General features: G+C 34.9%; 3 protein-coding genes and 1 non-coding gene across 6 annotated transcripts; 1 reads left to right on the top strand and 3 right to left on the bottom strand.

Moving 5' to 3' along the window:
* The first annotated feature begins 2016 nt into the window (after nucleotides 1–2016).
* On the top strand, nucleotides 2017–7698 carry LOC105777485 (anoctamin-like protein At1g73020). The gene is made up of 16 exons (XM_012600787.2): nucleotides 2017–2725; nucleotides 3403–3472; nucleotides 3579–3694; nucleotides 4110–4236; nucleotides 4322–4422; nucleotides 4505–4596; nucleotides 4708–4812; nucleotides 4922–5191; nucleotides 5381–5513; nucleotides 5595–5708; nucleotides 5798–5868; nucleotides 5960–6087; nucleotides 6406–6488; nucleotides 6594–6701; nucleotides 7006–7164; nucleotides 7280–7698. The coding sequence occupies exons 1-16, from the start codon at nucleotides 2552–2554 to the stop codon at nucleotides 7448–7450; spliced, it is 2022 nt and encodes a 673-aa protein (XP_012456241.1). The 5' UTR covers nucleotides 2017–2551; the 3' UTR covers nucleotides 7451–7698.
* A 1815-nt stretch (nucleotides 7699–9513) lies between these two features.
* Nucleotides 9514–11847, bottom strand: LOC105777777 (60S ribosomal protein L28-1). Its single transcript, XM_012601234.2, has 4 exons — nucleotides 11690–11847; nucleotides 11423–11575; nucleotides 10696–10859; nucleotides 9514–10025 (listed from the first exon to the last, which is right to left on the bottom strand). Exons 2-4 carry the CDS (start codon nucleotides 11568–11570, stop codon nucleotides 9885–9887), a joined length of 453 nt encoding a protein of 150 aa, XP_012456688.1. The 5' UTR covers nucleotides 11571–11575; nucleotides 11690–11847; the 3' UTR covers nucleotides 9514–9884.
* On the bottom strand, nucleotides 10405–10494 carry LOC128034368 (small nucleolar RNA R24). Its single transcript, XR_008190493.1, has one exon. It is a non-coding gene; the product is annotated as a small nucleolar RNA R24 (small nucleolar RNA).
* A 677-nt stretch (nucleotides 11848–12524) lies between the features above and the next one.
* Nucleotides 12525–18766, bottom strand: LOC105777256 (uncharacterized protein At1g51745). Of its 3 annotated transcripts, none has more exons than XM_012600409.2 (4): nucleotides 18686–18766; nucleotides 17756–17984; nucleotides 15546–16624; nucleotides 12525–14068 (listed from the first exon to the last, which is right to left on the bottom strand). In XM_012600409.2, the coding sequence occupies exons 2-4, from the start codon at nucleotides 17944–17946 to the stop codon at nucleotides 12993–12995; spliced, it is 2346 nt and encodes a 781-aa protein (XP_012455863.1). In that variant the 5' UTR covers nucleotides 17947–17984; nucleotides 18686–18766; the 3' UTR covers nucleotides 12525–12992. The 3 variants fall into 3 exon arrangements, with proteins under 3 accessions (XP_012455863.1, XP_012455864.1, XP_012455862.1); XM_012600410.2 differs by having other exon boundaries at nucleotides 17756–17973; XM_012600408.2 differs by having other exon boundaries at nucleotides 17756–18110; nucleotides 18686–18750.
* Nucleotides 18767–21321: the final 2555 nt, after the last annotated feature.

The following is a 21321-nucleotide window of genomic DNA, read 5'->3' as shown; positions in this document are numbered from 1 at the left end:
GCTATGGAAATTCTTTTGATTTCCAAGTGAAAATGGTAAATTTTTGGTGGAAGGACCAAATTGTAAAGAAAGCAAAACTTTCTTTCTTCTCTTCTCTTCTAACGTGAAATGCATGGGAAAGGAAGATGATTCTTCATCTTTTCATCCACATATATATATACTAAATATAATAATAATAAAATGATGAAATGTCATTTAAAATTAAATTAAAATATTAATAAACTAATATTTATTTATTTAATCTAAAATATCTCCAACATCATCATTATTTTCTAGATTTCTCTTTCTTCTAATTGACCATTTTTCCTTTAGATCTTTTAAAATTTCATCCTTGAGTCATCACTTAATTTGGTAAAATTATGATTTAGTCCCTCATAATTCTTCATCTATTCAATTTGGTCCCAATTCACCCATTTTCCTTAGTTTCTAGATTATTCCACCCTTAAAATATTTACACTATTGGTCCTTCAACTTTTATATTTACACTTTAACCCTCAAATTTTGAGTATTTACTCTTGGATAACAAAATTTTTCTCACTTTTGCAATTTAATCATTTCTTTAATTAATATGTCATACTATACTTCCCAATGTTGTCATAACTCAAAATTCTCCTTTTTGTCACTTTATTTCCTTACCATATCAAAGATAATATCTTACTGTAAAAATTTTCGGGGTATTACAGCGGGGCTCCTGCCAACCCCCATAGCTACGTCCATACTCAATTTACTTTTTAATCTAAGATACAGAGATGAATTTATTTATTTTTAAATTGAGAGGGCAAAATGCAATATTCCTAATACAAGAACCTCAGTGACATTTTTACGCCATAAATTTGTCACCCTCTATAATTGATAGATAAACATGTGATCAGCTCAGCAGACACAAAAATGGATTAATTATTAGAAAATTTGCAATGGGATTAGATATTCAAACATGTACTTAGATATTTGAACATGTGATAACCAAATGCTAGAAAAAGAGATTAGTTTTAAGATGATCTGCAATGTTGGAGCTTGAAAACGAGACTTTAGAAGGTTGTCCTTTCTTCATCAAAACTTAATTGTACTTCAATGATATGGTATTACCATTTTAGCTTATTGTCCAATGAAACTAACCCTGCTTCCTGGAAAGTTCCTGCTGTCTGTTTCCTATCACTTGGGATTGCATAACTTATTAATTTTGGTTATTGGTTATGATTTTTATAAAAATCACAATCCAAAATTTTTTGTTGTAACACTGATCCTCCATCAAAGATAAGAAGTGTGTTTTTGTACTTCAAAATATGTTGTAGTTAAACAACATAGCCTACTAGATGACCATGATGTTTGGGGAAACCACTTTGAATGGACCGGTTGATTCAAGGAATCTTATCTTATACCAATCCATATGTTAAACCAAAGTTAAAAGCATAAGCTATTTAAAGATTGTTTGTGTCAGTTTCCATGCTCAGAATACATATACAACAACAAGAACTGATGTGATCATATGACTGCGACTCTGTAAAAGAATATAAATATATTTAAAACCAACACGCATTACTGCTTCAGTGCTTGTGATTCCAAAAAACTATGGTGATGTATGAATCTGGTATATCACTTTCATCTTCATATAAATCCCACACATTCAACGACGTATATCACCAGCTTCAGGGCAAGTTGCTGCAAAGAGACGCACTGAAAATGGATCGGGAATTGGCTAAGTGATGTTGGTATTTTTTCGTGTGTGTTTTTACAAAAATCAAGAAATGAAACATGCATAGAGGGTCGTGCCCCTCATGGATGGTGGCTAGCATCATCATTTGGCTCGTTATATTTACAGGGTTACGTAGTTCAGACCGGCCTCACCCGAAGATAGGCAAGAACCAAACAAAAGCTAAAGTGCCAAGTCACGTATGGACGTGTCAATGTCATGTTAAACCCTCCTATGTGTCTCACTTTTTTTTTTCTCTCTCTCTCTTTCTTCCCCCCATTAGCCGACTCCTCCTTTGCCAAGATTCATTTTTATAGATTTATGCTATGCTACTTTCCAATATATATAGATTTGTGCATGTAGTTCTCTTCTATGTATGTACTTATTTTACTTTGGCATTTGAAAAGAGCTTCTTGCCTAGTATTTAGTGCCAGAGAGAGAGCTTGCTTTCCTCACCTCTATTTATTAGGCTAAAAAGGTCAAAAAATAGTAACCAACTTAGGTCCTTCGAATTGCATTAATCTTTCTTTGATCCCATACACAGAAAACCCCTTTTGGTTGTTAGGCTTAAAGTAGACACCTTTTTTCCTCTGATAGAGAGACCAATTTACCCTTTTGAGCTGATGCTTAGGCCCCCCCGCCCTCCCCTTATTTTTATTCATTACAGCGAAAAGGAAATGTTTCTCCTTTCGTTACTTTCGAATGCATTTCCATGGCTGAAAGGGATCCCCAAATAGGTTTGTTTTTAGCTGATTGGAAAGAAGCCACCGCTTCACCTCATTGGTTCTTTTAAGCTACAGTGTCGAGATTCAGGTGCTTCTTTTCTTTCTTTTTTTGGGGGCTGAATTTGGGGTGTGGAAAATGAATGGGGTTCCAGAAGACCTAATTGTTTACGAGATTGCTTTGGTGGTTCCCAAAAGGAACCTCAATGAAGAAAATAAGGGTTATGATTGTGTTGAGGTTCTTGTCAATGAGTTCAGAAATGTGGGTTTGATCGTTGAGAGAGTTCTTGGCCTTTCTGACGAGTTTATCAAGGTTTGATATTTTTCTTTTCTTTTCTTTTTTGTTTCTTTTTCAAGATTTGAACATTCTCTACATTGTCTCATGGAGTCATTTTTTTGTCGCTTTGCATCTATATTTTCTTTAAAATTATCTTAATTAATAGTTTATTTTCCCATCTGCTGGTTATTCTCTTTGAAATTATCTACATGACCATAAAAGTTGTACTATGTTTCCCCTTTTGTCTCCTACTAAATGTTTTAGCATCTGTGTTGGACATGCAAATATGTAACTATTTCCTTTGTGCAATCCTGGTTTTCTTGGGATATTTTTATTGTATCCTAGTTAATGACAATGGGTTCCTTCAGTGAAAGGAAATTTCTTGGTCCTAAATTACTTGGGTGTTCCTTTTTAGGATTGCTTTCATTTGAGGACTCCCTTTCAATCCTCCTTTCTTTCCTGAAAAATATAAGAACTTTAGTAGCTAATTTGCTTTGTAGAGCTGAATTCAACATGTTTTTGCAGTACGGATTGTTATTTGGAAATTTGAATTTATTGCCTTATCTGTTTTATTGCTCAATTTAGATTACTGTCCAAAGTCATTCATGACTTTGGTTTTTCCCCTTTATTTTTGTTGGATTGTTTCCAAGTGGTTGGGAATGGGATATAAAGTAATCTTGAGTAGAGTTGCTTACTACCTATCCTTCTTTCAGCTAGCAGCACCATTAGAGACTCTGGGAAGGGTAGCAGCCAAGATGCAGATGAAGAAGACCACTCATATTGGTATTAATTCCTTGGCTTAGATATTGATGGTCGTCCAGTTTCTTTTACTTCATTTCAGTTATCTACTTTCTTTGCTGAAAATAGCTAATGAAGCACTGCACTTCAGGAATTGATTTACAATTTGAATGGGAGGAGATCAAAGCTTTTGTACGGCAACCTGATGGCTCATTGTTCAGTTGGTGTGAGCGTTTCCAATGCTACCGTCACTTGATATACAAAATTGTGAGTTAATTTAATGTACCCCCATCTTACGTACTCTCTCATTTCTAGCTCACATTACTTCTTTACAACAGCAAGTCTACATTTAAAGGTCTTCAATGGGAGTCACTAGAATTAACTTTGAATGGCTTCTTTATCTTCTGACACCTCTTTTTTTGTGTTTACCCTAGTGAATTTCATGTTGTTTTACTCAACTATCAGCTCGTGTTTAAAATGAGCAATGGTTGGTTGTTTTCCCTACATTAGTTGTTTTCAGCTGTCAGTGTATGTGATATGATCAATCAGGGTATCTACTGTTTCAATATTTTCTGATGTAGTTAAAGTTATGTGCATATGCAAGGATGCGTTGCCCTGTTTGGCTTGAAAAGAAGTCTTTGGATCCTCTTGGAATAACAGTAATCAAATCGAAACTTTACAGGTCAATAAGAAGAATTCAGACGTAACTTTAAAATTTGATGGCAAAGAGATCCAATGGGAAGCTGGGAAATCATTACTGCAGAGGTTGGAATTGGAAGGAATAGTTAAACAAGTTTTCCCTTTACACGGTATTCTAAGTTAACATTTTCTAGCAAAATTACCTACAGTTCTCATGTTCTCTCAGCCCTGAAGTATGATAAATGTTGTCTATAGATGAAATAAAGAGGAAGAAACTACTGAGGAGTTGGGCATTAAATTGGTGGGACTTTACAGCTCAACCAATTGATGAAATTTATGCATATTTCGGGACAAAGGTGATTACAAATTCACAGCTAGCTAAGTTTTGCATATCACTTTTGTAGTATATTGCTTAATCAAGGAATCTTCGCATGGTAGATTGCAGTTTATTTTGCTTTTCTTGGAATGTATACACGTTGGATGATTTTTCCGGCTACATTTGGACTTATCTTGCAGTTGATTGATTTTGGGTAAGCCTCACCATTTCTCTTTCTTCTTGGAAGTTATAATTGTCTTCTCAGTTGTTGAATTTTTTAATCCTTGGTTTTAATTTAATTGCTTGTGTGTAATGATTTATCCAGATCATTAAAATTACTAGTATTCCCTGCTTTCTTCATAAGCATAGTATTGTGGGCTGTGTTGTTTTTCCAATTCTGGAAACGTAAAAACTCTGCACTTTCAGCCAGGTAAAACTGATTTCATATAACTAGAAGGTCACTTTTCCGAATATTAGGCGTGTTTCTTCGGCCTTTCTTATGTAGTTCTTCTCTCTTTCTTTCTGTCCGCGTGAGGCAGGTGGCATCTTAATTTTTCTGTCAGCACAAGCGAAGGATACAAATTATCTGGGAGGGAGTGGAACTCACTGCAGCCTCCCCTGGAACTTGTAAAAAATTCGGGAATTGATAAAACGAAAGAGAAAGAAGCATTGCAAAGATATGAATGGTTTGGCTATCTCAAACGATTCAGAAATGATGTTATCATTATTTTGAGTATCATTTGCCTCCAATTGCCATTTGAGTTGGCTTATGCTCATCTCTACGAGGTCCTCAAGTCTGATATGGTGAAGTAAGATCCGACACCTCTCTCCTCTTTTTTTTTTTTTTTAACTTGAATCAAATACGTTATGCTTGATTAATAGTGTTAATTTATTTCCCTTGGCAGCTACTTCATTCCCTGTTAGGGAACTTCCTTTTTCTCATATGCTGATTAAATCCACAATGTTTTACTTTATGTGTGTCATGCTTTTGGTTTCAGGTTCGGGTTAACTGTGGTTTATCTTCTTGTAATCCAGTATTTCACAAAGATTGGGGGAAAGATATCAATCCGACTCATTAAGCATGAAAACAATGAAAATACTGAATATCAGGCTGACAGCTTGGTCTACAAAGTATGATTAGGAAGTGATATCATTCGGTTTTCTTTTTTTCTTGTTAAGAATATTATTTGACAGATAACAGTTATGTTTCAGGTGTTTGGTCTTTATTTTATGCAATCATACATTGGTGTTTTTTATCATGCCCTTTTACATCGCAACTTTATGACCCTTCGCCAAGTGTTGATCCAGCGTCTGATACTTTATGAGGTGAAGACAATCATTGGCTATCATTACTTTGTACTAATACCTTGCAACTTTCTGGACTCAGATGTTTTTGAACTACACAATGTTATTAGGTCTTAGAAAATCTGGTGGAAAATTCTTTACCGTATCTGAAGTACAGCTATAAAAAGTATAGAGCTGTTAGGTAAGACTTTCTGATTCTGTGTTTACAATATATTTTAGCTTAGGGTACCACTTAAGTTTATGTTTCATTCTAACGCATCTCTATTGTTAAGAAACAAGAAAAAACGTGAGAAAGGTTTGATTGGAAAGATCCAATTCACTACCAGGGTGGAGAAAGAGTACTTGAAACCCACATATTCTGCAAGCATTTCTGAGGAACTGGAAGATGGGCTGTTTGATGGTAATGTGCCAAACATGGAGTAGTAAACTAATAGTGCTGTCAGAAAATTAAGATTAACTATTTCTTTGTTTGCCTTTCACATTAGAATAACTTTTTCATGCGAAAATTAGTTTACTTTATATACCTACCTCTAGTTCTTGCCTAGAATAAGATCTTTGCCATAGATTCGAATATAATCATAAATTTCAATGAACTTCCATTCCAATTTGTTATTAGATGTATAAAGGTATTATGTTTTTCTTTGAAAAAGAAAAACACCCCAAAAAACTTACAAAACGTAGATATTTCTTCTACTTAATGAGAATTTAAACTCTGCAGATTTTCTGGAGTTGGCACTGCAGTTTGGAATGATCATGATGTTTGCCTGTGCGTTTCCCCTTGCATTTGCTTTCTCTGCCTTGGTATATATAATGCTTTTAATGGTGCTTTCACATAATTAAAAGTATGGTTTGGTGTTGATTTCAGGTTTAATAATGTAAACTAAAACTTGATATTTTGATGTATAGAACAACATTGCAGAAATGAGAACAGACGCCTTGAAGCTGCTTGCCATGTTGAGACGGCCTGTTCCACGAGCTGCCGCTACAATTGGAGCTTGGCTTAACATTTTTCAGGTATTTTTACTTTCAAAAATGTCAATCTTTCATTAGCCATCACAAGTAAACCAAATGTCTTGACTAAGAGAACTACTTTGCCTTTTGCTTCCAAATCTGCTTTTAGTGATCCTTGATTCTTATCCTAATTCCTGAAATACTAAGTAGCTGAAGTGCATAGCAATCATGGCTTGTATATGTGTGTGTGTGTGTTTATTAATGTAAACCAATCTCTGCATACTTATAGAATAAGTTATGCAGTAGGCTATTATATTCTTTTTGCTCTTCAACACTCACCATGGTATTTTACGAATTTGAATTTCAGTTCCTAATATTGATGTCAATATGCACCAATTCTGCACTTCTAGTATGGTTATACGATCAGGAAGGAAAATGGAAAATTGAGCCTGGCCTTGCAGCCATTCTTGTAATGGAGCATGTTCTGCTATTGATTAAATTCGGGTTCTCCCGCTTTGTCCCCGAGGTATCTCCTCTTAGTCTTAGCATGTATTAGCTTGTTTTTACATAATCATCTATAATAAGCTAAATATAGTTGATCTGAAGAACATGCGAAGCACTGACCTCTTTTTCCATATCAGGAACCTGCTTGGGTGAGAGCAAAGCGAATGAAGAACGCGACACAAGCGCAAGACATGTGTTCTAAACAGCTATTGAGGACCATATCTGGGAGAGAAAAGGCATTTGGTGGATATATTAGAAGAAAGAAACCTGATGGAACAAATAAAACTCAATCATGCAGAAACCAGTGATTGTGTTATCCAAGAGTTCCATCAAACTCGTTGCCTATTGAAGCAAAACAACATCAAAGGCCACGCTTCTATCAATTATCAAAGCTAGGCCCCGTTACAAAGATGTATAGATTTTGGTTTTCCTCGTCTTTTTTTCATTATTTTGGTGTAAATTCAAGTAGTAGCAACAGTTTTTTCCTGGGATTCTCTCCAACTGTCTATTTATCTTCAAATCAGTTGAATTTCAAATCAAGTGTTTTTTTGGCAAATTTCTTTTTGTTTAATCATTTCGAAAATAGTCTATGTAACCAATGAAATAAACATTAACATTACCATGCACTGCAACAACTTTCTGCTTAATTTATCCGTCAGTATTATCATCATATTCTCAATGAATTTTAACAAAAGAAATGCAATATTTCAGGCAAATAACAATCAGAAGAAACTATGTACATAAGAACCCAAACCAGGCATCCGCTATGATAAAAAAAAAAAAAAAAAGATGACTATATACGAGGCAAACGGGTCCTGAGCCTTGTTCTTGTTCTCTGAAATTTTTGACATAATTTGCCTATAAGTTTTGCCTTGTTGAACTTGATATTGCTCAAAGATTTGAACCCGTTTTTGCATTGGATGTGACCTGCCAATTCTCACCATCTCGGATGTACAATTCTTCAACCTCAAACTAGCCATGGCTATGGCATGTGATGAGAGCTCCGAGAGCTCCCATGTCGCCGGTAACTTCTCCCGGAGCTCCCGAAACTACCACTAACTTGACGAGCATATGCCACCACAGCCTTAGCCCATCTCTTGATCTCAGCCTTGAGTTTGTTCGAATCAAGGTCGTTTAATGATGATACTGGTTCGACCGAAGCCTCCTTGAAGGAGAAACAATGGTTAAAGCATCTGCGCTTTGTGTTGGTATCCATAACGTTGCTCTTGACGGTTTCGTTTCCATTGGTAAGAGCAAGAGTTTTCTTGACAGACATGGTTGTCGTATGGGGGAACCAAAGAAGAAGGTTGGACTTGAAATGGCTGCTTTTGCAGCCATTGCTGAAGCATTTTATAAGGTAGGGGTATTGAACTTTGAAAAGTAAGGAGGGTACTTGAGAACGTGCGGCAAAAGATTTCGTTTTGACTTGGAAAAGTTCAACATCCTTGCAGTTGTAGATAGATTCTCATAAGACTTTGGTTTATGTATAATAAAAGCGTGTTGAGTACCCTTAACATGGATGTACGCTTCAAAATTATCCAAATCAGTAGAAAAAATTAAGTCTTAAGGTCTTTTTGTGATTATTAATGATGAAAATGGACCAAATAGTTACTGTCTGACATAGAAATTGACTTGACCGATGATAAAATCTAAAATAAAATAGTTCTATTATTATTTTTGTAATTAATGGAATTCAATTTTTTTTAATTTAAGGATTCAACCGATAATTAATTTATTGAATCATTTAAATTAAAATCGTTAAATAATAACTTGATGTGAAAAAGGTTTTAGAATATAAAATATGAGGTCTAGCTGGTATGCACTAAATTATTAGTTCCATGAAATTGTAAATTTGATTGGAAGTGGTGGGTATTGAGCTTAATCAAGGTTGTTGATATACTTGATCACCAAGTGGGTTAGTGTATAAGACCCTAAAAACCAACAAGTAAACAAATTATATACTAATACCCACAAGTCAATTATCCAACAAATGGATGTTTAAATAAAATCTCCATACGAATCTGGTTGCCCAAAATGGTAGTAATCTTAAATATCTCTGCTGATTTTGGATTTCCAAGTGTAGGAATATTCTTTGGTAGGGATTATTGAGTTACGACACCGCATGAATTGACTCTCCAAATTAGTTACTGATATAAGATATCAGTTTTCTTATTATTCTCCAAATTAAACATTAAATTTATGGGTAGGTAAAGATATGCATACACATGCCGTAGATTGACATTATAAACATCGCCATCCAACCTTGGACATTTAACCAAACTTGGCTTGCGTCAATTAACGAAAGTTTACAAATGGAAAATGGATTTGATTATTTGGATACGAAATACAAAAATAAGTAACACTTGTAATCTTGGCTGAGATATAATAAGGTTTATATAACACTCCTTAAGGATATTACACAGTTTAAACCCAGAAATAACAGGTTTGTTTAGCACACAACTACAAATTATTTGTATATGCCAATGGGACAGGCGCAAATTGTATGCTATGTTTTCAATGCCAGAGGAAAATGCTAAAAATTACCATGTTATAATTCAGAAATCAAATTGGCAAAGGACCATGAATCTCTGCTTCAAAAATCTAGACACCGAATCCACCACCCCAGCTACAACCATGGTTGACAATAACACAATTTCAAAATTCCGTAAAACAATAAAAAAAGGGGGGGGGTCTGTCTAGAACAACGGAAGCCGCAGCACAATACAACTTAAACTGTCTAGCTTACTTCCTGCCATGGATCTTCAAGGCTTGTCTGTTCCTCTTCTTGACACCAGACTTGGCAACTTTCAGACTCCTATGCACAGCACTCAGCCTTGCAAGGGCTGCTTTGGTTAAGTCTGGCCTGTAGTAGTTGTCTGCCACCTGTGATTATTTGAAACACAGAGCATTAGAGGGGGAGGGGTTTCGTAACCTAATTATAACAGAGACTAGATATATTGTTTAAAACAATATCATTGGAAATTAAAATAGAATCTCAAAATATCATTGGAAACTAGAACAAAAGGATTTAATGAAAAGAATTCTTTAATATCATTGTAAATCTATATGAATCTAATAGCTTCCAAGAGAAACAGCGGGGAAAAGGGGGAGTGATGGTAAAACAGGAAGGGACTTGGATCAAAGAACAAGAATGACATAAGCTAGCTACATGCACTTGGAAGGGATCAAATCGAGCACGTATACATACAATTATGTCCAAAACTAGCAATATAAGCATAGAATATGCACTGCTTAAACTTTGGAAGCTCAGAAGCCAAGCGTAACAAGTAAATTTCATAGAAGAATCCAACAAATAGATCCTTCTTACATGTTATTGCTTCATCACTGCAAGATAAAAACTCACCTTTAAACAAAGCAACCCAACAACTTTTACTACTCAGCTAAGACCAATATTAAACAAGCAAAAGAAGAAAAGCTTTCAACATCATTTTTAAGAAGAGAGAAAAGCAGCTTTTCCACTTCAAAATGAGTCAATTACCAAAAGCAAGCTAGAAAAAGAATAGACAGACATCACAAGGCTCTTCCTATGTACCTGGTTTTTGACAGCCTTGGCCATCCTGGGAAACTCCTTTTTCATGGCAGATTTTTGAAGCAAGGTCGATGGCTTGTTCTGCTTCTTAGTCTTGGTGATAGCTAGTAGCACAGACTGGTCTTTTCCCCCACTCTGAATGGTGACTGTTTTCTTGTTTGCCAACCCTAAATTACACATATCAAGCAAATGACAAGTCAGATTAAAACCCAATGGGCGTATTTGAATGTTTAGAATCTGTGCAAAGTCAAGGAACTAAACAATATATATATGATACACACGACATCATCACTTGTACAGGTGATAAATTCATGTTTCCCACTTGTAACCATTATTAACATATTTACAAATTCTTTGAGTTACACGTCAATCACAATTTCCCACCTCACCCAAATCATATTTTGCTCGGGTTAAGGTAAAGTGTAAAATATCAGTTTCTCTAAAAAGCAAAATCAATGTAAGGAATAAAAAAAGGAAGAGCAAAGAATATATTACATTAAAAAATACTCAAAATTTATCTTCCCATTCCGTCGATAATTAGCAAGCATTTACACACTAATCATTTCCTTATGCTGATAATATTATTGACATCTCCCTTTTACTGAGTGAAAGGAATAAGAAAGAGAAAGAAAATAGCTACTATATCTTCTTCTTTTTTTCAATAAACCTGTGATCAATCTTCGAATCAACAACAAAAGAAAGGAAGGAAAATTTCGGATCAAAAGAATACCAGAGTATTTGTAGGAGTTGAGATTGTAGAGATTGTTGGGCTCTTTGCTGAACTGAAGGGCAGCAGTTCCTCTTCCGAACTGCTTCACCAAAAAACAATTGTTCTTCTTCACTACCTCCCAAATCAACTGTCCTGGAACTGTCGCCATTTTCTCTGCAACAGATCCACAAAATACCCAACTCCCTTAGTAAGATTTAAACACTCTAAAACAAATCAAACAAAATCAAGAATAAACTAATAACACTGAGACAAGAATAGGAAAAGGACCTGTTGATATTAAGGGTTTATAATAGGAAAAGGGGAGCCGCAGCGAAAACGCAAGAAATCTGTCAAATTTAAGGGATTCGTTTTAGGGTTTTTAGGGTTCCTTTCTAAGGTTGAAGGTTGAGTATTGGGCCTCTGTTCATGGTGGAGAAGCCCAACTACTTTTGGGAAACTTGGATTAAAAATATAAATTTTGGCAAGTAGATTAAAAATAATTTAAAAAACTAACAAGGATTTGTGACCTTGGTATCCCCAAGTTCAAGTTTAGGATGTGTGTGTGAGCTTTTCTTTTGGGTTAACCCCCTAACATCATCAACTCTTTTACATTTAAGGATAAAAATGGATATAGTTATCAAATTCACGTACTAATTTGAAAAAAAATATAAATTTTAAATACACTCCAAGTCCTTGTATTCTTCGTATGCTTATCTTTCAAGGACATTAAAGACTTTAATGTACTGTTAAAATTTTCTATTAAATTAATATTTTTAAATTATTTTCTATATAACTACCAAAAGATTTTTATTTTAAAATATCTTACTAACAAATTTAATAAAAATTATAATAATATTAAAATTTGTATAGACTATGTCAATTTCAACTGAAAAAGAAAGGACTTATTTCTTTTCTACAAAAATATTTAAAGGATACATAATGAATAAGCTACAAATTTTGTGTTTCCTTTTCTTTTCTATGTATTCTCCTGTTTATATTAATCAAATATGAAAAATAATTATCAACCCAAAAAAAAATATAACTTTTGAAAATCATATATATATTATACAACTGATTTTTCAAATTTATTAAATAAAACAAAAAATAGAGGAAAGAAGGAAAATTGGAATAAGCAAGAAAAAAATCTGATTTCCAAAAGCAAAACAAAATTGAAAAAAAGAGGCTATGGGAATTGGAATAAATTACCAAATCGAAGTCCCAAGGCCCAAAAAAAGAAAAAAGAAAAAAAATTGTACAACCGCCAAAACTTGGGTTATTCAGCCCCTAAATCAACCTGATTCCATGATGCTTTCTTTTGTTTTTAAATCCCAATACTAAGTCATGGATATTACCTAATGCCTCCTTTACACTTCCAACTAATGTTACATTTTCATATATACAAAGCCAGGGAAGACTCCCTTGTTCTTCATCCTTCATTGGCTTTACCTGTTTCCTTCTACAACAAACCCAATCTCATTTGTTCTACCTGTTGAGTACAATGCATGCTGACCATGCTAAATGGTAAGGCTTTTAAAATGAACCGCCTGCCTGGTTCTATACTCCAATATTCAGTATGGCTTAGATCACTTACTCATGAATTGCTTGATGTTAATGATCGGTGCGTTGGCCTTGCTGAGCCGTTCAATGCTTCGTTTATCCTGCTGAAGACTAACTTTAGAGGGATGCAAGCTATTACAGGACCTTTGGGCTTCTCCGCTACAGGTTTCCTGAAACCCACACATAGCTTCTGACCCGTCAATGAAGACAATTTCCGAATCTTCTTAGACAACAGTCCCGATTTCTTTACTTTTGCTGATTTACGTGGTGGGAATTGCGATTGCAATTTTATATGCTTTCTAGGGACTCGTCCACCTGAATTTTGCTTCAAGGAATGGTCAACTTCGGTGCACTCCATAGCAGCTTCTTGACTCGGATTGTCATAGTAATCATCATTCAAAACCTCAACTGTTAGAGGGTGACCTATTATGGCTTTACCATTCAGTTTACTCATGAGGGAAACTAATGGAACATGTTGTGGCCGATAGTTAGCTTTCACGTCAATCTTAATATCATATAATGATGAATCAGCAGAATAAGTTTTTCCAGGGAAATCTGTCGTCTGATATCTGGGGTTTACGGTATAGCGTGACTGACGGTATGGAAGCGACCTTTGAGGGTTCCCGGAACTATCAGGGAGTACTTTCGCCTCCACTATTGGCCCTCTCCCATGTGGCTGCCGAGACATGGACTTCCAGTCCCCAAACCCATTAAGCTGATCTTCAACAACTGACTTAGACTTGGATTGAGAGGTGCACGTGTATGGATCACCTGACCCATCAACACCATTGAAATCAACTTTCTGATTGGAGCCCAGAGAAAATCCATCCAAATGCTCTGTACTTGCCAAAAAAGTATTTGGTTCATCAACCATGTCAGCATGTTTTCCAGGGTTGTGTCTTTGTTTTTCACTTATTTGTCTCGATTTCCTTTTTCCTTTTAACTGCCACTCTGCAGTACCTTTCTCTATCCTCTGGGTAATACAAGTTGCCTGCACATCTACTGATCTGGTATAACCAGACTCATTATGTCCCTTCATTTCAGCTTCCCTTCCCAAATTACCAACTTCAGGTGTCTCAGATGAACAAGATACAAATATCGGAGAAAAATCTGTCAGAATCAAGTGAACTATCAGTCTCCATAGAGGAAAATGTAAAATGTATGGTGGCAAAACAGAAGAGAGTAGAAGGTTAAGGAATCAGGTTCAGGAAGAGAATGAACACGCATCTAGTCATCACAAATTGGGGGGTCTTACAATAAAAACCTATAAATGAAACAATCCCATAATGAATACTTTCTTAAGCCACATGTATCATCAGACCATGCACTTGAATCAACATCTTCACATTTGAAAAATGAAAAACGAGCAGATGAAAACATTGCAAGAAGAAAGCAGATCCAGAACTAAACTATTTCGAACTGAAATGGTTGAGCCAGAAACAAATTATGGTAGCAAAGGTGCACGGCAAAAGACAGAAAAGAATTCCTTAAAGGGAATTTAAACTCAAGCCTCCAGGCAAATGTTGATTCAACAGGGACTTCTAGCAGGACCATTGAAGTTATCGGTCCAAATTATGCCCTTTATTACCATTCAGTTTTCAGTTTAGCTCCTTATTGTGTGATAGCACAAACATCAATGTGTTTAGCTTCCAATCCAGTCACATGCTGACTCAATTTCTGCAGTTAGAGATATCTCATGTCCTAATATCCCCAACCAATAAGAAGAGTAATTTAGCAAATATCCAACCTTATCATTAAGTACAGTTCAAAATATTATTCGTACCATACAATACTCAGCATAATTAGTCATCCAACAGATCATCACAGATTGGTCCAACCCATTAGTTAACCTGGAAGAAGTTGTACACTAGAAAAACATATGCATTCTGTCTTAAAAAAGCACATTTAGAGCAGGCAATATAACACTTCTAACACTATACTGCACCTTGTACCCTTGACAACACTAATCCAGACATAGTTCGCTTCCGGTTTGGCTACTTGTACAAAATTTTGATAGCTGAACAAAAAATTTGAAAGCTAAAGCAGTTGACAAACAGTTGGTCCAAATGTTCAGATCAGAAACAAGCTCAGGTTTGTGTGTGAGTGTGTATCCATACATGCACGTTAAAGGGGTTTCTAAGCCAAACACAAGACAGAAGTTATGCAGTTTACAAAATATATGCATATTACATACACACAGACACACATGCACACATAGATATGCATAGATATCTAACACCAGAACATAAAAGTCTTATTAAGGACCAAAGATAACCAAAGTAACAGAGAACTCACCACAACAAAAGCTAAATGCAGGTAGGAATATTCCAAATAAAGCACACAAAACTAGCATATGCAGACACATGACAAACATGGTAAACAATAACAATTAATGAAATAACAAATAATCTAAATTATCCATCACCTGCAGCACCCCCACCCCCCAAAAAAAGAAAAAAGAAAAGTAAAAGTAAAAGCATAACCAATACAACTGCAATTTATAAAAGCAGCAGAATATGTTTATGCACAAAAAGGATACAGTAATAATAAGAAACGCTATAGTTTACAAATGTTTAAACCATAATACCTGCAGATGGTTTATCTTCACCAAAAAACGGCACATCAAATAGCCTGTCTGAAGATTCATTCTCAGCCAACTCTTGTGCGCTGAATATTTCTTTGTCTTTTGTCTTATTATTAGTTTGAGAAGCATCAGCATCAGCAGCATGTTCTGAAACATTTAAGGAGACACCATTCTCACATGAAATTCCAGTACTGTCTGAATTGTTATTATTGTTGTTGCTGCTGTTGTTAATTACTGCAGAAATACTTTTGCGTGATTCATTAGAATCCATTCCTGAAACCTTGCTGTCAGAAAGTCCCCTAAGGGGTGAACTACTTGAACTTGGAAGTTCATCACAAGAAACTGGAACTGACACCATAACAGTACTCTCCAAAACCTTGGTCAATGGTCTCCGGCGATTTTTCCTTTTTAGGAATTCATGAACATTTGCCACTTGAGATCTCTTTCTTCTTAGTGATGATGAATGGTTTCTGCTACCATTTATGGGACCTCCATTAGACAGGCAGTTGTTAGTGTTTGGTCCACAGAATGAAGCATTCTCTTGTTGAACTGACTCGAGCACCCCTGTGGCCTGAGCTTTTCTTTTTGATCCTACATCCATGCCTAGATCCTCAAGTCCTTTCATTCGTTTGATTCCTTCTGCTCCATCATCCTCTGAATCATTTGGGGTTTTTCTTCTCTTTACCAGCATAGAGCGCCCCTTAGTACCATTAATAAGATTTGTCTCTTCAAAGGATATGCCAGACTGTGATAATTCTGGAGCTGAATTAGAGCCATCCTCAGATCCACTCATTTCATCATCATTTTCTTTCCCAGAACGTGACATGTTAGGTGACTCTTTGGCTGAACAACCTTGATCACCACCAGATCTATCTTTTCTAGAGAAATAATCAGGATGATCCTTGCCTAAACGGGCGCTCTCAATCTCAAGAGCATGGAGAATTGCATCTTCTCTTCGAGCATATTTCACTGCTTTCTTGCTAGAATTTGCAGCTGAAGCTTTTGCTTTCTCAATACATTCATTATATTCTCCACAGCGGAAGGCCTTCACCCGCTTTGACTTTTCAAGATTATACCAGTCCCTAAAGCCAAAAAGACAATGAAATTTAGCCAACAAAGTTAAGCAATAAGAAACCAAGCCAAGCATGGTACTTTCCTTCTATTCAAGGTTGATGAGTGATTGTTGAGTGAAAGGCTTCCTCTCATTCATTATTTCAATCTTCAGAGACCAACAATTCCAGACATCTTTTTTGTCAGGATGAAAAGGGGTTCAAACTTAAATCATTCTAGAAACTAAAAGAAGAAAATGCAGCACCAAAAAGTGCTTTACTCGTAAAACATTCAGCATTGAACAAGGTTTAAGATAGACAAGATGGGGGATATTAAGGTAAAACCTTGAATCTAAATCACAATAATCTAGAAACGAAAATAGCATTCATCTCTACAAATCTAGGATAATTTCAGTATTTTTCTCTAGAATTTATACATAACCTCAAGGTTACAAGCTTTAGTGATAATAGCAACAAGAGATGGATACAACCTCTACTATTGTGTGACGGAACAAACACTCACCTACTGAACTGATTTTGATATTTATCTTTCAAACCTAATTAACCAATGCCTATAAGCTATAATAACAGTTTAAAGACATGGCAAAAAGTAAAACATTAAAAGGGCTCTTAGAGAAGCAATGCACATTCTCCTACAAGTCTAACAAAATATCAACGGTGACTAAAAATCAAAAGAACTTAATTGAACAAAATTTCTAGTTTTGACTATCTGTACACACGATTGTATTCAAATGACCAAACCAGTTGAGTTAAAAAGTTGACTGACAGCACAAACAACGTGAACAAGGCACCAAAGCAAACAAGCAGGCATTTTAATGTAATGTGAATGCTGAACTTTCCACCATTCATGGCCATAATAATCACTGATATGAACAAGAAAATGCACTATATAGTCTGCAATATTCTTTCAAAATGGGACCAATATATACATACATATATATATGTATAAATATACTTATCATCTGCAAGAGTTTCCCCTTGTTGATTAGCAACATAAAAAAATGGTTCCAGAACTATAAAACTACTAAGCAAATAAGCTTGAAACAGAACTACTACTACAATGACTCACCAACAAGAATGCAAGCAATTACACCTACCCAAACAAGTACAAAAGTTATTAAAAGATTAAAAAATTGGACTCACACGCTTGCATCTTCACGACCAAGAAGCTTAACAGGAGTACCGGATCTTGGAGAAACTAAATAGCCCTCAGAGAGTTCGTCAAGGCCCATAATCCGACCCGGCCACCACGAACCGTTTCTGCGTCGAACCCAAACCAAGCCACCGACCGACGCATCAATGCCCTTTATGTTGGGCTCATCGGGGCTCCCCATCAGAACCCCCCTCCAACAAAAATCCTCCTGAAAGTGTTCTAAAAAAAATCTGATCTTTAAAAGTCAATCCTTAAACTCCGTTTTGAGGCAGACCCAATACTCTAAAATTACCAAAAAAAAGTTTAAGGCTTTATGCTTCAACAAATGCATACACCCTTTTAGACCTGGGAAAAAACCATAAAAAAAGAAGCTTAATCCTACATGCAACTAGAACCATCAAAGAAACAACTAAAAACCCATAAACCCAGAAAAAGAACCATCAAAGAAACAACTAAAAACCCATAAACCCAGAAAAAGAGAGTCGTAAAAGTGAGATAAAAACCTAGAATAGAACAAGCTTATGCAGGAAAAGGATCTATAGATGCTGAAGACAAAAAAAACCCAGTTTAAACAAAACTAAAAAAAAGATCTGAGGAGCTTTGTTGTTCTCTTTCTTATTCAAAATTACTTTGTATGTTTCCCTTTCCGCTATTTAATTAAATATCCATCATTTTCTGGGTTCTTCTTTCTATACTTGAAAATACTGGTAAGTGCCGTAACTTCACTTTTTAACCATCAAAGATTTCAGTGGGTTTTCTTTTTTTTTTTTTCTGCAGTATTCAAACAGGGGAGTAGAATGATGGGAGAAAGAAATATAGGAGAAGAAAGTTATTATTTTTTTAATGAAGAAAACGAAGAACGCAAAGGGCTTCTGTTTGGACTATGAACCATCAAAATTAAAATTAAAACTAAAACGTACCTTTTCTTGCCCTTTGGCTTTTTTGGTTGAAATGTAGGAGAAGGGAGAAAAGAAAAAAAATGTTATACTAAAAATCGGCAAGTGACTTGTTTTAGAGGTGTACTTTTATTGTGCACGTTGGCAACATATGAATGTTTTTGAGACCGTTGATTAACATTTGTTGGTGAAATCAAACGGTGTTTATTGCATTTATATTTGAGGAAAATTGAGAAGCATTCAATTAATTACTGTTTTCTGTGCCTAGGAGTTTTTGGGTATAGAGATTGTTAGGTCATACTATCGATTGTACACAGGAGTTAAAAGCAATCTTTTAATTTCGCAAAATGTTAGGTCTTGAACCATATAAATAAAAAAAGTCATTTTATTTTTTTTCCCTTCATTCGTCATTCTAAACTTCTAAGATTTTGTTATGTTAGGCTCAAATGACTTTCGGAATTTTTTTTATTTCTTTAGGTTTGTTTTATAGAAAAGCGAACTTAGTCGATAGAAAATAACTTACAAGTCATCGAGAAAAAATAAGTCATTTTCCGTAAAATAACTTATCATTTTAAAAAGCGTAAATTATTTTTCAAAAATAACTCCTTTTATTTTTATATAAAATATTCAAAGTTCATAAAATATTAATCTAATATATTATGTAAGGATAAATTCAATTAAACAACAAACAAAGTGAAGAAAATAAGAACCGAAAAAATTGAACACATAAATTTTACGTGTAAAAATTGCTCTAAAAAGGATAAAAAATCACGGGTAAAAGGAGATTTCACTATAATAAATGAGAGTACAAAGGAGTGAAACAATTAAAAGAAAACACAAATCCCTGCAAGAAAAACCCTTTAAAACAAAGAACAAAATTCTCTCAAACTAAACATTTTTGTTGTGTTAAAACCTAGAGTAACTAAGGTTTATTTATAAGTTGAAATTCATAGCATATATGACTATAACAACTCTAGGTTAATTAGAGTTTAAGTGAGAAACTAAAAACAAATTTTAACTAGGAGAAGAAAAGTTAAAACAACTTTTGGTCAAAATAAAAGGCATTCTTCCACAAATCTCCACCTTGACTCGTATTTGGACCAACTCCCTTGCTGAGCCCTGTTACGAGCTTAATTGATCCTTCATCAAATACTTGCCAAGTCCAAGCAATGCTCGAACTTTGAAACTGAAAGGCTCTTTGTCAACATGTCGGTCGGATTGTGTTCTGCACCAATTTTAAGAATCTAAATATCCCCTTGAATGATCACCTCTCGAACAAAATGATAATGAATGTCTATGCACATCATTCTCTCGTGATGCATTTGATCTTTGGTGAGATGAATGACACTTTGACTATCACAATATACGACAGTTGCCCCTTTTTCACTTATCAATTCACTGAATAAGCCCCTTAACCAAATTTATTCTTTTACTGATTCTGTAATTGTCATGTATTCTGCTTCAGTAGTTGACAATGCCATTATAACTTGAAGTGTCGCTTTCTAACTAATGACACAATTCCTAAAAGCAAATAGGTAACCTGTGAGAGACCTTCTTCGATCTAAGTCTCCTGCATAATTAGAACCAACATATCCGACTAAACCCTTTTGAGTTCTTCCAAACTCTAAGCACATGTTAGAAGTACCCCGTAAATATCTGAAAATCCACTTAACTGCATGCCAGTGTAACTTACCAAGATTGGTCATTTATCGGCTAACAACACTAACATCAAGTGAAATATCGGGACAAATGCATACCATTGCATACACCAAACTTCCAACCGCGCTTGAATAAGGTACTTTTGACATGTACCTTTCATTTTCTTCATTCTGTGGGGAAGCTGAAATTGAGAGTTTAAAGTGTGCAGCTAAATGGGTAGTTAATGATTTTGCATATTGCATATCAAATCATTCAAGGATCTTCTTGATGTACCTTTGTTGCGATAAAAACAATTCCCCGGAATGTATATCTTTCAAAATTTTCATCCCCAAAAATTTCCTTTACTGCACCTAATGTAACACCCCCTTACCTATGTCAGACGCCCGGATCGAGTACGAGGCATTACAGAACTTTAACAAAATTATTTTTTTCATATTTTATTTTGAAGTCCCTTTTTGCACTTAAACATTTACATACTTGCATTAAAATTTATCAACATAACATTGAAATTTCATACACGTGGAATTTAATCCATATTAGTCCATATCGATGACTTATACAAAATAAAATTTTATATAGTATATACAGAACAATTTATGACACATAACAAAATGACCAAGTCCTCTATACATGCCATAATTCCAAAATAATATTTTTGACTAAAATACCCAAAATGAAGCTGATAGTGTGACTGGATCTCTGACAACCTCCGATTTCTGAGCTGGCTTGGTAACACTATAAAACAAGGGAAAAGAGAAAGGGATAAGCATATAGCTTAGTAAGTAAGTATGTAATTAATAAACAAGTTTCTAGCATATTTCCATAGATAATATAATCATAATCACACATAAATCATTCTTTATTCAAGTTCCAGCAAGTTATTTATTCGCGTCATAGTCACTAAATTATTTTTATCCGGAGCTACGGAACTCAAAATTAAGATCCGTAAATTTTACCTGAAACTAGAATCATATATCTTCTTACCATAAAATTTTCATAAT

Source organism: Gossypium raimondii, chromosome 10 (genome assembly GCF_025698545.1).
Source record: "Gossypium raimondii isolate GPD5lz chromosome 10, ASM2569854v1, whole genome shotgun sequence".
NCBI lineage: Eukaryota > Viridiplantae > Streptophyta > Magnoliopsida > Malvales > Malvaceae > Gossypium > Gossypium raimondii.
Note: the sequence above shows the minus strand (reverse complement) of the source record. Positions and strands in the feature narration are given on the sequence as shown.